Below are 15775 nucleotides of genomic sequence, written 5' to 3' on the forward strand. Positions count from 1 at the left end.
CTCTCTCTCTCTCTCTCTCTCTCTAATAAATAAATAAATAAAATTTAAAAAAAAAAAAGAAACGAGCTAGCCAGCGCCTGCTGCCCGCACCTGTCTGTGTGGCCAGGCCCCCGTTCATCAGGCCGCAGCTCCCGTACTCACTGCGATGTGGCCGGCCAGGGAGGGGACTGTGGGCACCCTCCAGGGCTGAACCCACCACAGGGATAAACAGAGTGACAGAGCTTCTACTAACCACGATGAATCCAGATGCAGGGTCCTGCGATCCAAACTTTCCTGAGCAGAGTGGAGTGATGGGAAGCAGCAAAGACCCCACTGTTCTGGGAAGGAGTACACCTCAGCTGTCTTGCCCTCTAGCCACCCGTGAAGTGCGAAGTCCTGGGGAGCAGCAGGGTAGCTTGGCACTGTCCCCAGAGGGCACCCGGCCGCATCATCAGGGGCACTGCTCAGCCTCTGGGAGGGACTGGACGCTCCTTGCACTGGAACCACAGGCAGCATCCAGCAAGCCCCTTGCAGGGCGCCAGTGCCAGCAGCCAGGCTGTGCCTGCTGTGGGGGGAGGAACATTAAGCTGCCTGCATTTGTGTCCTTTGCTGAGAGGTACAGTCCAACCACACAGCCTCCCCCACTGAGGCCAGCGCAGTTGGTGAGAGGCAACATCTCCTTTAGGTTGATATGTGTGAGCAAAGTTCTCCCAGCCACGGGCTCTGGATCCTATTTTGTCACAGTCCCGGGAGGCATCCACACTCAGAACAATGACAGTGTTCTCACCATCTTCTGTCTTGATCTACTGCAGCGCCAACTGCTCCACCTGGCCACCATTCTGTTGCTTTGTGGGCAGGAACAGGTTCTACTTTCACTGTGAACTCCCTCCACTCTATTCTCATGCGACTCTGCCTTGGGAGGAGTGGGGAGTGCAATACTGCTGCCTTGAGTGACCACGGCTTGTCCAGCAACTGTGTTACAAGCCATTTTAGGATTTTTTTTTTTTTTTTGCTCCTCAGATGCCTTCAGGAGAGGAGTGTTGTGGGGATCAAACTACAGCAACCTGAAGCTGACAGCTTTGTGAAAGCAGCCACTTAAAGAACTGAGCTAGGGCCAGGCCCCAACAAGCCATTTTAGACAATTTATCTTCATATATAAGTCAGTGTGCCTTCCCTTGGAACCTCCTGAATAATGATTCATGGAGCAACCCAGCCTCACATGTGTTAGCCTGAAACCTTCTTAAGCAGCATACTAAGACTGGGATCACAATTTATGAGAATTGTGGTATCTCTTGGTCCTGTGAGTATCAAATTTGGTGCACGCTGGATCTTTTCAGAGAAATATTTGGTGCTTAACGTAAAGCACACGAGTTCAGAAGAGAAACTGGGAAGGAATAGTTCAGCCTTCAGACAACTGTGGATGTGTGTTCAGAGTTCAGATATGGAAAAGAAAGCAGTTTTCCCCTGGGAGGATGTTCAGGTAGGCTGCGTGGAAGTCCTTGCTTGGAGTTTCCTGGCTTCTCATGTCTGCCTCTTGCACCATCTAGGAGGCAAGCATTCCGGGCTATCATTGAGAGTGGTTGTGAGCCCAGGCATGTCTTTGACCTTCTGGGAGTGGATTCCCTTTAGAACTGCAGTGAGGCAGGCTTCCCTGCCCTGCATCCCTATTGCTGCTTTGCAACGAGAATAGAAGTTATGGGCCAGCAAGGTAGTTCATTGGACTAAGTGCCTGCTTTGGCAAGTGCAGGGACCAGGGTTTGATCCCCAGTGGGCCCTGTCCCTGGGGCATGCTGAGCCACGACTGACTCCCATCATGGTGGTGCAGGCCCAGCACTGGGGAGGCTGAAAACAGGAGGATCACCACAAGTCCTAACTGCATAGTGAGATCCTGTACCAAATACACAAAATGAGAAACAACAACAACAAAAGAATAGAGGTTATCTAAAATTTTGCAAACCATCATGATTTAACCAAAAGGATTTAAAAGTCTTTTTGGAAATTAGAGTACTTCATCTGAAGAGGAAAAAAAAAATATTACAAGTAAAATATTTGTTTTATATTTAACACAAATGTATAGAGATTCATAGACTCATGATGCCGGTGAACACAGTAATTATGGTTATGGTTTCTTTCAGTGCGTCTCTGATTGCACCTAACTCCACCCAACATAGCCACAGGGTGGATTTTTTGGATGTACTTTGTGGCTTTCCATTCACATTACTAAGAAGAGCGTTCCTGGGGTAGACTTTGAAAGTTTGAATGTTAATAATTGCGGCTAGGGCTGGCCAGATAGCTCAGCAGACTAAAGCAGCTGCTTAGGCAGAGCACAGCGGCTGGGGTTCAATCCGTGGTCTGCAGTGCCAGCCCCGCCCATGGGGCGTGATGAGATGGGATTGAGACTGGGCATGGTGGCTCATGCTTGTAATCCTAGTGCAATCCATAGTCCAGTCTTTGTAGTGATACCCTGTGGACCCTGTAGATCCTGTCCTAAATACAGAAATAGTAGTAGTAGTAGTAGTAGTAGTAGTAGTAGTAATAATAATAATAATAATAACGGCTAAAGTAGTATTACACTGAAAGTAGTATTTATGAATTTTCTCTCAACCTGTTATTCAGAGATTTGGGGGAAGTTCATATTTCAGTTGCTTCACTCACTTTTTCCACTGACTGCTTTTGGGTTGCTTTTAATAGTTTTGTAGTGGTGTTATTGTCATTAAATGTATTGTTTATTTTCAAGTGACAATTGAATTAGGATTTTTGACTGAATTAGAAAAATCACTGCTTTATAGGTGACAGAAAAATTAAAAATTTATAGAAAATTTTGGAATATGAATTTGTCCTCTTCATGTTTTGTGCATAGGTGCTTCCTGTGTGTTGCCCATACGTGAAATGATCTGATTTATTTTTCTCCAAGTTTAGACACCACCTTTAAATCATTTTCTCATGTGTCAGGCGATCACAGCTAGTGGTGAGCATTTCTCGTGTGGGCTTTTAGTGTGAAGCTTTCTGTGTGCTCCATCTGCTATGTGAAGAATTTCTAATTCAGCTTATAGTTGATACGTTGTTAAGTGACAGACTTCTGCGTACTAAACTAGGGATGTATAAAATGCTACAATGTCTTACTAATTCTAGTAGGTTTTTATTGCTTCTTTAATTTTAGCAATATATACAATGATGCTACATGAAGGTGAACACAATTTTATGTGCTCTATTTTAATGCCAATGCTTTTTTATATAAATAAAGTAGAAATATAAGCTAAGGAGAAATAAAGTCACTGTATTAGAAGGAAGTGAGAAATATAAAAAGATAGATGGAGCTATCTGTATTCTATCTTTCTGAAGAGATAGAATGGAGCCTGAACCTGGCACCTGCAGGTCGTTCTTCTCAGCACCTGTTATTATATGTCCAGAAGGGACTCTCCCCCTGAAGAGCTGCTGTAAGTTGATTAGCTATTTTGGACTCTGAGACCTTTGATCTGACCTCTGACCCTCTATTTCCTGCATACAAATTCTTGGGAAAGCTCTTTTTGGCTTTCTTTATTCTGTCAAAGTGTTATTTCTAAAAGTTATAGTTAAGCCTTATTCACTTGTGAATACCCTATGGAACAAGACTATTTCTGAAACAACAGGACATTTCAAAGTGAGTTTAGCTGTAAAAAATATGACTAACATTGGAAACTTAGAAAATATTGGGATACAATACTACTGAATTTCCTAAGAAATTGGATATATGTATATGTATTTCCTAAGAAAATGGATATATGTATATTTTAGTACAGTAACCTGATGAAAAATAATGAAATAAATGTATAAATGAACGTGCATATGCAGGAGTGTGTGTATGTTCTATATACCAAATGAATTTTTAATAATATAGGACTCTCCCACTTTGTCTCCTTTGTACTTACCTATAGGTTATGGTTTAAATCTAGTTGTTCTCCCAAAGCATGCTCTCGTAGGCTGGGCTTTTGGAAGGTGACTGAGTCATGGGTGTCAGACTGGGTTAGTTCACTGATGAGTTTCTAGCAGTGTATAACATTGGATGGTCCTTGGGATAATTATTCAATAAAATAAGTTATTTGAACACACACACACACACACACACACACACACACAATATTGATGTGAATCCCAGTGGGAAGAGATTGGTCACAGGAGGTACAGCCTAGAACTGTGTGCACATCACTCTTCCTCCTCGGATGGCACACAGCTTGCCAGTGCCATGCTTCCTGCATGCCATGCCCCTCTGCCATGTCACCCTGCCTTGGAGCAAGCCAACTGTGGACTGAAACCTCTACAAACTGTGAGCTAAAGTAGACCTTGCCTCCTTTAAATTATCAATGTTGGATATTGTGTCTCAGTGGTATGAAAGTAACTCAGATTTGTTCAATTATAGCATATGGGAGACAGTAGTAGTTTTGTACCTTGTCTTGTGTGAGTCTAAATGTAGCTCAAAGTTGTCTCTGCCACATTTTCCAATTAATGTTACGTTGTAGTAAGAAAAGGTTTTACTCATCATGTGACCAATCTCATTGGCTATTTAGTTGTCACTGGGTTCTCCTGTCTCTACTGTGACTACCATCTTCAGGATCCACTCTACCTAAGGACAGCAGGTATATATACTTCTCTTCAAGTGCAGTTTACCTTATAGTAAACTGTAAGGTAGCTGTAAAAGCACTGTGGCTTTTTTTAAAAAAATTATTTATTTATTTATTTGGTACAGTCTTGCTGTGCAGCTTGGACTCAGAGTGATCCTCCTGTCTCAGCCTCCTTAGTGCTGAGATTACAGTCGTGCACCACCATGTCCAGTTTTGGTGGTGGGCATGGTGCACCCAGGATTCTGGGCTGGCATAGCATGTGGTACTGGGGATCAAACCCAGGTCGTTGGCACTTGCCAGGCAGGTGCTTAGACCACTGAGCTATCTCCCCAGCTCCGCATTGTGGCTTTTGCTTTTTCAGTTACTTCTATCTCAATTTTAGAAATAACAGAGACTCCTTGGAGAGGCCTGCATACTATAATCATACCCTCATATTTACCTCAGGGACAAGGATCAGAACAACATAAAAAGGCCTCAGCCATAAAACTCTTACCTCACAGTATTTTTTGCTAGAGATGTACTTAACAGTGACATTATTATTATTTATTTATTTACTTTTGGCGGAACCAGGGATTGAACTCAGGCCCTTGCACTTGCCAGGGAAGCACTTATTCTACTGAGCCATCTCCCCAGACCCCTAATAGTGACATTAAAACCTCCATATTTCTTCTTCCTTTTGTGTCTGTCTGTCCTTTCTCGGTGTCATATTTCTTGCTTTCCTCTGTTCTTTGATTTCTTTAGAGTCTTAGACATTCTTGGGTCCAATCCATAGAATATGACCCAATATCGTATTCAGTGTATGACTTCATTGTTCCTGTGCTGTGACAGACCATTGATAATAACCAAAACAAGTCCCTCATGTACATTTAAGATGTCATCATATGTCCTTTAACATGGCTTCAAATAGATAATTTAAATAGAGTAGTGTATTTCAACCTCAAGAAGATTCAAATGTGTAAGTATACTTTTTTTTTGGATTTTTAAAATTAATTTATTGGTATTCTTGGTATATATAATAATGAGTATACTTTTTGAAAGAGAAACTTCTAAGATGTTTAGGGTTTATTCTAGAAATGACTATGTGGGTCAGTTGAGGGGTGGGGTTAGATTACTTTGGAAACTGAACAGCAAGTCATTAGACACAGAGTATGTTGGGACATATTCCTGGAATGGTGAGGACATTACCAATGCTCAGGAAAACAGTAGACAATTCACATTTGGTTCATATTTGTCTCTAAATCTTGTCAATTAAAGATGAATTTTGTGGTCTTTGTTTTTTCATAATGAAAAAGTGCCCTCATGCTTTAAATCTATGTCCAGCAATGTTCTGTGTACAGATGGCTCAGGGTGATGTTCTTACTGTGGCAGTGACTGATTGCCATGGAGCTTTTACTGGAAAGGTTTATCTTTTTACCTGTAAACATAGTAACTGCCTTCAGGCTAAAATTTGTACATAGGAAAAATATTCCTGAAGAGAATGCATAGAGAAAGACTCATTTATGTTTTTGCAACCATTAATTGTGATATGACCCCTGCGTGAGTAGGAAACACAAGTAAGTTAGTAAAGCTTTTACCTGTGGATGATTGGCTTGGAGGACTCAAACAAAGTAGAGAAAATCCACCTGCATGGAGTTAGCACCAACAATAAGCTTGTGCCTGAGATGGCATAAAAAAGAAATGAAGGAAGGCTCCTGTTTTTTGTGGAGGAGCTCATATATGTGCTGTTGCTTTGGACCCTGGTCTTCAGTTCCTTAAGCCTTGTACCACCAGCTCTTCAACTATTAGGGTTTGTATGTAGGTGTCCCCCCAAAACTTCATGTAGTCCCTGGGGAGTTTCTAGACTTTGTGATTAATTGATGATTCAAGGCTGGCATTATGGGTGTGGGTACTGCTGGGATTATGGGTGTGAGTACTACACATAGCCTGGGGTGGATTGCCTGAAGGCAATTTAAAGAGAGGAGAGAGGCTTGCCTCTGCCACTGCTGTTCTCTTTTGCTTTTGCTTTTTGCTGTTTTCCGTTGCCATGTGATTCTGCCTTGGAGCTAGCTGATTATGGACTGAAACCTCCACAAACAGTGTGCTAAATAGACCTTTCCTTTCTTAATCTTGGCTGTTGGGTATTTTTGTCCCAGCAAGTAGAGAAAAGCAGCAGACCAGGTATTATGCCTTATATCTAAAATGTCTCATGAGTTTGAAAGTTGACTGGTTTGTGTGGGTCCTGTACTCACCAGTGAGTTCATTCACTGGTGATGTCAGTATCTGTATATGCTGTTTGCATGTGAACACTTAGTGGAGATGGGTCCCTCAAGGCAAGGCCTGGAAAAGTGTATTCTTTGTAGCTCCTCCCGTCTTTCTCCTTCCAGGCTGCTTGGTTGGAGTGTGTTTTCCTCCAGCAGGCCACTCTGGCATCATGTTTCTACCTTAGAGCCAGCAGACCATGAACTGAAGTTGAGCCACTGTAAAGCTCTCCTCCACTAAGTTGTAGGGGGTTGGATTTTATCTCTGTTACAGGAAAGTGGCCAGGCCACCTAATTATGCTAAATTTCATAAAAGTTCAGATACAGGGTCTCAAGTATGCAAGTTGTATCTTTCATTCTGGATTTGATTGTGATAACAGTAAATTCCAAAATTTCTAAACACTTTTCCACAATTCCAAAGTTGTTTTAGAATTTTTACAAATGGCATAAAGACTGGAAGTGATGCGTAACATTTGCGTGTGATGAGGCTCAATGTTAGGGACCTGACAAGCAGGTTCAAGCGCTGTGTTATATCCAGAACAATTAAATAAATAAATAGATAGATAGATAGATAGATAGATAGATAGATAGATAGATATTTCTTGTCTTTTTTTTATTTTTTAGCAAAAGATGTGGATTTTAATGTAGAGATTCGTATGTAGATAAAATTCAAATGACTAGATTTTCCTTAGCGAAGTCACCACTTAGGAAGCAACAGAGCTAGGTTCTAAAGTAACAGATTTAATACTTAAGTATTTAACTAGTCATAAGGTGTATTTTCCCTTTTTCCTTTCTTTTTTGGTACTGGGCTTTGAATCCAGGGCCTCAAGCTTGCCAGGCAGGAGAGCCCTACAACTGAACTATATCCTTTACCCTCAGAAGGTACATTTTCATCAGAAGAAAAATATGTAACAACTATCAGAAATACTAAGTCTTTCAAAAGGTAAAAATTAATGTCTCAAAAGTTAAATTGTTTAATAGGTATTAATATCTGATTTTTAATAGCCTTTGACATTTCCATACACAGGAATTAAAGGGTATTCTTTCTTTATCATACCAATATTATCTGTTACTTCTTTTAAAACTCACAGGTATAATCCCCACCTACTGCAAATCTGATTTCTGTTTTCTTTACATAAAAACTCAGACTGGGGGCTGGGGAGATAGCTCAGTAGAATAAGCGCCTGCCTGGCAAGCACAGGGTCCTGAATTCAATCCCCAGTGCCACCAAAAAAACCCAAAAAACAAAAACTCAGGCTGGCTTTAAATGCCAGGTGATCATCCTAGCTCATCGTCTTAGTGTTGGATTACAGGTGTGTGCCATCACACTCACCTCAGAGTTTAATTTTGAGGAAGAATTATAATTTTCCTGTGTTTTCATTAGATGCTTGTCCTTTTTAGTGCCCGAAGATGGACAGGAAGTTATCAATGTAAAGAAGGAAAGGGCTGGCCAGATAGCTCAGTGGATTAAAGTGCCTGCTTGGGCAGAGCACAGCAGCCAGGGTTCAATCCATAGCATGCTGTTCCAGCCCCACCCCCGGGGCACACTGAGACTGGGCAGCACATGCCTATAATCCCGGCACTTGGGAGGCTGAAAATGGGAGGATCAGTATGAGTCGGATCTACATGGTGAGACCCTGTAGACCCTGTACTAAATACAAAGAGAGAATGAAAGAAGGAAAAGAAGGAAGGAAGGAAGGAAGGAAGGAAGGAAGGAAGGAAGGAAGGAAGGAAAAAAGGAAGGAAAAATGGAAAGATTAAGGTGATGCTATAAAAAACTATTTCCAGAAAGGGATATTAAGCTCAAACTTTGAATCTCTTTGAAGTAGGGTATAAACAGGTGATACGTGAATGGGGCAAGATAGAAAAGCACCATCTCTCACGTAATTGCTGCAGTTCACACATACTTTATTGACATTGTTTAAAAATGACATGCTGGGTTGGGAAGATAGCTCAGTGGTCTAAGTGCCTGCCTGGCAAGTGCAACAACCTGGATTCGATCCCCGATATCGCATGTCATGCCAGCCCTGGAACCCTGGGCCCTGGAACCCTGGGTTCACTGGGCTACTGAGACTAGGCTTGGTGGCTCACATCTGTAATCCCAGCGCTAGGGAGGCTGAGACAGAAGGATCAGTACAAGTCCAAGCTGCATAGTGAGACCTTGTACAAATAAATGAAAAAGGTGCTAACCAGGCATGGTGGCACATGCCTGTAATCCCATCACTTGCATGGGGTAGGGGGTGGGGAGCTAGTCAGAAGGATAGTTGGGAGCTCCGGTTCAGCTTAGCTTAAATAGTGAGTTCAAAACTCATAGTCTAAAATATGAAGTGAGGCCCTGTCTTAAAAAAAAAAAAAAAGAATAGCTGGGAAGATAGCTCAGTAGAATAAGTGCTTGCCTGGCAAGCGCAAGGGCCTGAGTTCGATCCCCGGTTTAAAAAAAAATAAAATGACATGCTGAGTGAGGTAGGACAGTGAGCAAAGGCAGTAGTGCAGCAGGGGGAAAGCACCAGTTGCTGGTCTGCAGACATGTCAGAAGTTAGGCATGAAATAGTGTCCTGTGCAGGGAGCGCAAAAGTAGAGTGGGCACTGTGTGGGAGAGCCGAGGGTGATGGTGGATGGCGACGTCAGCTCCCAAGCCAGTGCTTTTCCTCTGACAATGTTCTTAGTATGGAATTAAAGGGCAGAGTCTATGCTGGCTCAGTTTGAAAGTTGCTCAAAATTTTAGGCTTGAAAAACATTTATATACAATTGGGCCAGCAAGATAGTTCAGTGGACTAAATGCCTGCTTAGGTAAGCACAGGGACCAGGGTTCAATCCCTAGCACCTGAATATGCACTCTGCTGCAGTTGTGTAAGTTAATACCATATTAATAAAACCTTAGAAGATGCAGGGTGTTTTGGCAGCATCTTAGGGCTTTAAGAAGAGCAAAACCAAAAACACTGGAGACAGCTACACGCAGTACAGTGCCCTACTATGATGCAGGAATGCTGCTGCATCTGCCAAAGATGGGTTACAGGGATACTGAAGGAGACTGAACAGTGCTCTTGGACTGGCTACTTGCAGACCTCTTGCAAAAAAATAATTGAGGATATTATTTGTAGTGGAGGTAAAATTGCAGGGCTTTCTGTGAACAGTTAGTAGGTTCTTTGGGAAAATCTGTGAATGACTGAGGCTATGAATTCCAAACTCACTTTACAGAGTTATACTGTATACTGGGAATATTCAGAAAGTTTCATCCTGGGCCTGGGGCAGTGGATGCGTAGGTTATTAAAACCCTACCTGATTCAAATGTCTCTTGCCCCATGGATGACCACTTTCCCACTTCAGTGACTCTTCCTAAATTTTCACCATGTGTGATTTTCAGTGTACAATGTTCTTTTAGTTTCCTCTCTTGGAATTTTCAATAAATGATTATTCTAGACATTGCCAAGAGAAATATATCCATGATTTGTTGTTCCTTTTCTATCTTGTGTTCTTCCCAAGTGCTGATATATGAATGAAAGACAGAGTGCTAGACAAAGTGCTTTCTCATCCAGGTCAAGTGGTTTAGGATTTTGCAAGTTTACTTGAAAAGAATCACATCTATCTCCAGATATTCCTGAAGCATGGTGTTTTCTCTAGACAGTGGGAAAAAGTCAGTGATCTACAGATTCTGGTAAACTTCAAAGTAAAGGAAATGAGTGTAGAGTGTATCATTTTATTCTCCAGTTTGCATATATCTACTTCCTCCTTGTGTTCTTCCATACTTCTTTTTTTTTAAATATATTTAGTACAGGGTCTCACCATACAGATCAGACTCATAATGATCCTCCCGTTTTCAGCCTCTCAAGTGCTGGGATTACAGGGGTACACCATCATGCCCAGTCTCAGTTGCCATCTAGCATGCCTTGGGGTTGGAGCCGGCTTGCCAGGGGATCAAACCCCCGACCCCCACATCTGCCTAAGCAGGTGCTTTTATCCACTGAGCTATCTAGCTGGCCTTCATACTTCCATTTTTTAATGATTTTCTCAAAAAAGATTTGGTAAAAAAAATGATTTGGTTGTTGTTTTCTATTTGGTATTTTCTCTAGTTAGGTATGTTATAGTCATGTTTGTTTGTTTATTTTATTTTATTTATTTGCTTATTTATTTAGTGTGTGTATGTGGCCAGCTCAGCCCACCAGGGGGCGGGGCTGGCTGGCATGTGGTGCTGGGGATTGAACTGCGGTCTCTGTGCTTTGCTTAGCTTAGCTTGTTCTAAGTAGGTGCTTTAGACCACTGAGCCATCTCCCCAGCCCTGTAGTCATGTTTTTGAGATTTGTGTTTATTGATCTTTACTGCCTATGCAAAATTTTTATACTGTATACATAGCAAATATTTTTCTTGTCTCATTTATTTCTCATGAATTTAATATATTTTAATTTATCCTTCTAATTCTGCTAGTTAGTTGATTTTCTCCTGAGACACTTTTTTCACATGTAAAAGTAATTTCAGTATCAATGCTCATGACATTCAAGTTTATCTTTCCCACTTCAGTATGTAGTAGAGTATACAACCCAGGTTACCAAGGATATATCTGTTTATCTGTAAACATAAATGAAACAGATTGTGATTTCCTCCAGAGGCTTTATCCTGAATCGATATTCTATGTATGTGTGCACCCATGGAAGACTACCTTACTTTCCTGATATCGATTTGTCAATATCTAATAACAGTACAGCCTTATGAAAGGTAGAATTTGAATGTCTTTCATGTATATATGTAAGTTACCAATCTTCTTGCTTGAAAGGTATTGAATGGTTCGATTTTTATTATACTGTACAGTTATAAATTTTTATCAAATCTAAAGTGTCAGGGCCAGGGAGATGGCTCAGTAGAGTAAGTGCTTGCCTGGCAAGCGCAGGGTCCTGATTTCAATCCCAGGTACCACAAATAAATAAATAAATAAATGTCAGATCTGAGGTGTCATTCATAACTGACAATGTTTTGAAGTCTCTTTTTGTGAGGAGACGAGGTAGGGTGTCACTTTTTATTTCAGACTGGACTTGAATTTACTGGGTTGCCAAGACTGGCCTCAAACTCGATTGCAATCCTTCTGTATCAGCTTCCCAAGTGTTAGAATTACAGACATGCAGTATCACATCTGGCTTTCTTCTTTTGTGCCTAATTACTTTGTGATATGCTAATTTTCAATGCTTATAATACATTTTATTTATTTGCCTTTATTACTCTCCCATGCACCCCTAGAATTTCTTATGAACATTTGGTAATACTGAGCTATAAGATAAAATGCTACTCTCCCCTATTTCCAATGTTCTTAGACTTGTTCTGATAAATCTGCTTTTCCATTAACATTTTTTTTTTGGCAGAACCAGGGATTGAACTCAGGCCCTTGTGCTTGCCAGGGAAGTGCTTATTCCACTGAGCCATCTCCCCAGCCCCAACATTTTAGCTATTATTCATAAACCTTATTTGATACTCAGTTTTTTATGAAATGAAATTTGAATTTGAACATGCTGCCTAAGTACAAAGAAAGGACTTAATCCATAAATAATGAGGTTCGGCAAGAGATGTTACCTGTCTGTAGGAAACATTCACTAGACATCCATTTGCCTATTTACTGGATGGTGAGCTTTCCAGCTCTGCCTTGGAGACAGTGCACAGGCACCCTTGCAGTTCATGCTTACTGTTCTGCTGTTGCTTGAGCAGTGAGTGGCAGTCTAGCATCAGAATTGCTGTCTGAAAAAAATGTGCATTCAGGGGCTAGCGTGATGGCTCAGTGGTCTAAAGCACCTACTTGGAACAAACTTGGCAGAGCACAGGGACCGCAGTTCAATCCCCCAGCACCACATGCCAGCCAGCCCCGCCTCCTGGTGGGCTGAGCTGGCCACACACATACACATACACCACACTAAATAAATAAATGTTAAAAAAAAATGTGCATTCACATGAATTTGATGACCGAGACACAGCATTAACATTTGGAGGATTCAGCCCCCTTCCAGGTGTTTTGTGCTGTTCTGTTTTGTTTTGAGATGGGGTCTCACTATGCAATTCTGGCTACTCTTCAACTCACTGTGTAGTCCACACTAATCTCACACTCATGGCAATCCACTTGTCTCAGCCTCCTCAGTGCTGGGATTGCAGATGTGCACCACCACACCTGACATTCAGTTCACTTTTTTAATGAGAGGAGTTGAGACATCCCAGGATGTATCAACTTTCCTTCAAGAAAGGTATGTTTGATCATTTAGGAGGCAGTGACCTTTGAGGATGTGGCAGTGAACTTCACCTTGGAGGAGTGGGCTTTGCTTAATCCATCCCAGAAGAAGCTCTACAGACATGTGATGAGGGAAACGTTTAGGAACATGGCTGCTATAGGTAAGGATGACATTACTTTTCTTATGTATGCAATCAGAGAACATTGTTGTTCATCAGTGCAGTTTCATTAAATAGGATGTGAAAACATTCTGGAGACTGTCTCAGCCCCAGTTACATTATACCATGAATCCAACTGGAATCTACTCATTTTTATGTAATAATACCCTGTCTCCTTATATTTCTATGTCTGTAATTTAGGAAGAGTTTTGGATAACCAGAAAGTTGAAGAAGAATATAAAAATTGCTGGAGAAATCTAAGGTAATTCATGCTCAAAATGGAAAAAATATTCCTCAAAATTTAGTGCATGAACAGAACTACCATTACCAGGGAACTGTGGCCATATTCAAATTTATTTAATCACAAATATTCTCCAAAGATGTATATAGTTTTAGTATGTATAATCTGACAGCTGAATACAGAAATATTTCAATATAGGAAACTGAGTACTGATATCATACAAGTGACACTATCTCACATGTAAGTTTTAAAATGTTCTTTCATGATCCATCATAGAAATGTACAAAATTCGATTTAGTATGATGTATAGATGTATATGAAAAAAATGAATTTTGAAACCCTTCTATAGCACATCTATGCACAGATGTGAATGATACTTTCAATATCTAAAATAATTGCTGACATTGAAGCAGTATTCAATGTACATATGAATGTTAGTGTTGTCATGCAAGTGTTTTCAACCCATCCTCCAGAAAATTGAGTTCATTCATGTTTTAAATTTTTTTTTTTTTTTCTTGCGGAACTGGGGATTGAACTCAGGCCCTTGCACTTGCCAGGGAAACTCTTAGTCTGCTGAGCCATCTCCCCGGCCCCCATGTTTTAAAATTCTTAAGACACCCTTCAACATTGTTGGTGTGAATGTTAGGTATAGCTAGTATGATAATTAGCATATAGATATCTCACAAGTACTAATAGAGATTTAATGTGATCCAGGAGTACCTCTCTTGGGTATAGTCCTAAAGAGTTCAAATCATCACATTATACTGATACATGCATACACATAGTCAGAACAAGACAATATATAATAGATGTTCATCATTGGATGAATGGGTAAAGAAAATTTTTGATAGATCCAACTTTCTCTTATATGAGAAATATATAAATTATATATAAATTAAGTAAAATTAAAGAGAGGTAATTAAAAGAGGAAAGACTTGACTTTTGGGGAAGACCAACAGGTTAAGGAAAAGGGGGGAAAGTGATGGGGCAAATCATCAAAATGACCATTATGTGATATACACATGTACCCATTGTCCAAAATGAATCTAAGCATTCTGTATTGAAAAATATACCAATTTGAAAATTTCCAAATGAATGCTACTCTGGCTGATGGCTGACTTGACGGTATCCCCAGGGTATTCAGTTAATTCATTGTCAGAATTTCTTAGGAGGCATCAAAACAAAACATGTGCTAAATTATTAATATGAGACCCATTGTATTGCAACTCTGGCTTTTCTTTTCCCCTCTACAGAAATAAGGTTGAGAAATGCTATCAAGATAAAGGCTGGAATCAATATGCAGAAATATTCCTTTGGGATCCAGATGCTAATATGCACATGAAACAAGTTGGTGAAAAACCAGCTGAAGGCCTTGCTTGTGGAAAGCCCCTGATTGGGCACTTGTCATTAAATGTGCCCATCATAGCTCACACTGGACTAAAGATATCTGAGTATTTGGAATCAAAAGAAAAGCTGTGTAGGTATGATGAACATGAAATATCTTGCAGTGATTTCCAGTCCTTTCAGAAGGATGCAAGGACAAAGACTGGAGAAAAATCCTATAAATATGATCAATGTGGGAAATCCTACTCTGATTTTAGTGAAGGAACTCACCTTAGAGAGAAGACCTTTATATATAAGAAAACTTTTAAAGCCTCCAGCACACCCAATGATGGTCAGATCCATGAAAGAAATCACAACATGGGGAAACCCTATGTATGTAAACAATGTGGAAAAACTTTCTTGAGACACAGTGACTGTAAAAGACATGAAAGAACTCACACTGGGGAGAAACCCTATGTATGTAAACAATGTGGGAAAGCTTTTAATGCACAAGGTCATTGTAAAATTCATGAAAGAATTCACACTGGGGAGAAACCTCATGTATGTAAACAGTGTGGGAAAGCATTCCATAGTCTTAGTCATTGTAAAGTACATGAAAGGACTCACACTGGGGAGAAACCCTATGTGTGTAAGCAGTGTGGAAAAGCATTCAGCAGGCACAGTAAATGTAATATACATGAAAGAACTCACACTGGAGAGAAACCCTATATATGTAAGCGATGTGGGAAAGCTTTTATTTCACAGTATTACTGTAAAAGACATGAAAGAACTCACACTGGGGAGAAACCCTATATATGTGAGCAATGTGGGAAAGCATTCACTAGTCCCAGTCAATGTAAAATACATGAAAGAACTCATACTGGGGAGAAACCCAATGTATGTAAGCAATGTGGGAAAGCTTTCAGTAGTCACAAGGAGTATAAAATACATGAAAGAACTCACACTGGGGAGAAACCCTATGTATGTAAGCAATGTGGGAAAGCTTTCAGTAGTCACAAAGAGTGTAACATACATGAAAG

The 15775-nt window shown here is 40.6% G+C and overlaps 1 protein-coding gene across 1 annotated transcript in view; it reads left to right on the forward strand.

Moving 5' to 3' along the window:
• The window catches only part of LOC101562605 (zinc finger protein 709-like), a 51785-nt gene that overhangs the window by 25740 nt on the left and 10270 nt on the right, over positions 1-15775 (forward strand). The window contains exons 2-4 of the mRNA XM_023717718.1: positions 13048-13174; positions 13373-13433; positions 14666-15764. Of these exons, the coding sequence (XP_023573486.1) occupies positions 13048-13174; positions 13373-13433; positions 14666-15764 (1287 nt within the window). The remainder of the gene's footprint in view (positions 1-13047; positions 13175-13372; positions 13434-14665; positions 15765-15775) is intronic.

This window comes from Octodon degus, unplaced genomic scaffold (assembly GCF_000260255.1).
Source record: "Octodon degus isolate 3935 unplaced genomic scaffold, OctDeg1.0 scaffold00054, whole genome shotgun sequence".
NCBI classification, from domain to species: Eukaryota; Metazoa; Chordata; class Mammalia; order Rodentia; family Octodontidae; genus Octodon; species Octodon degus.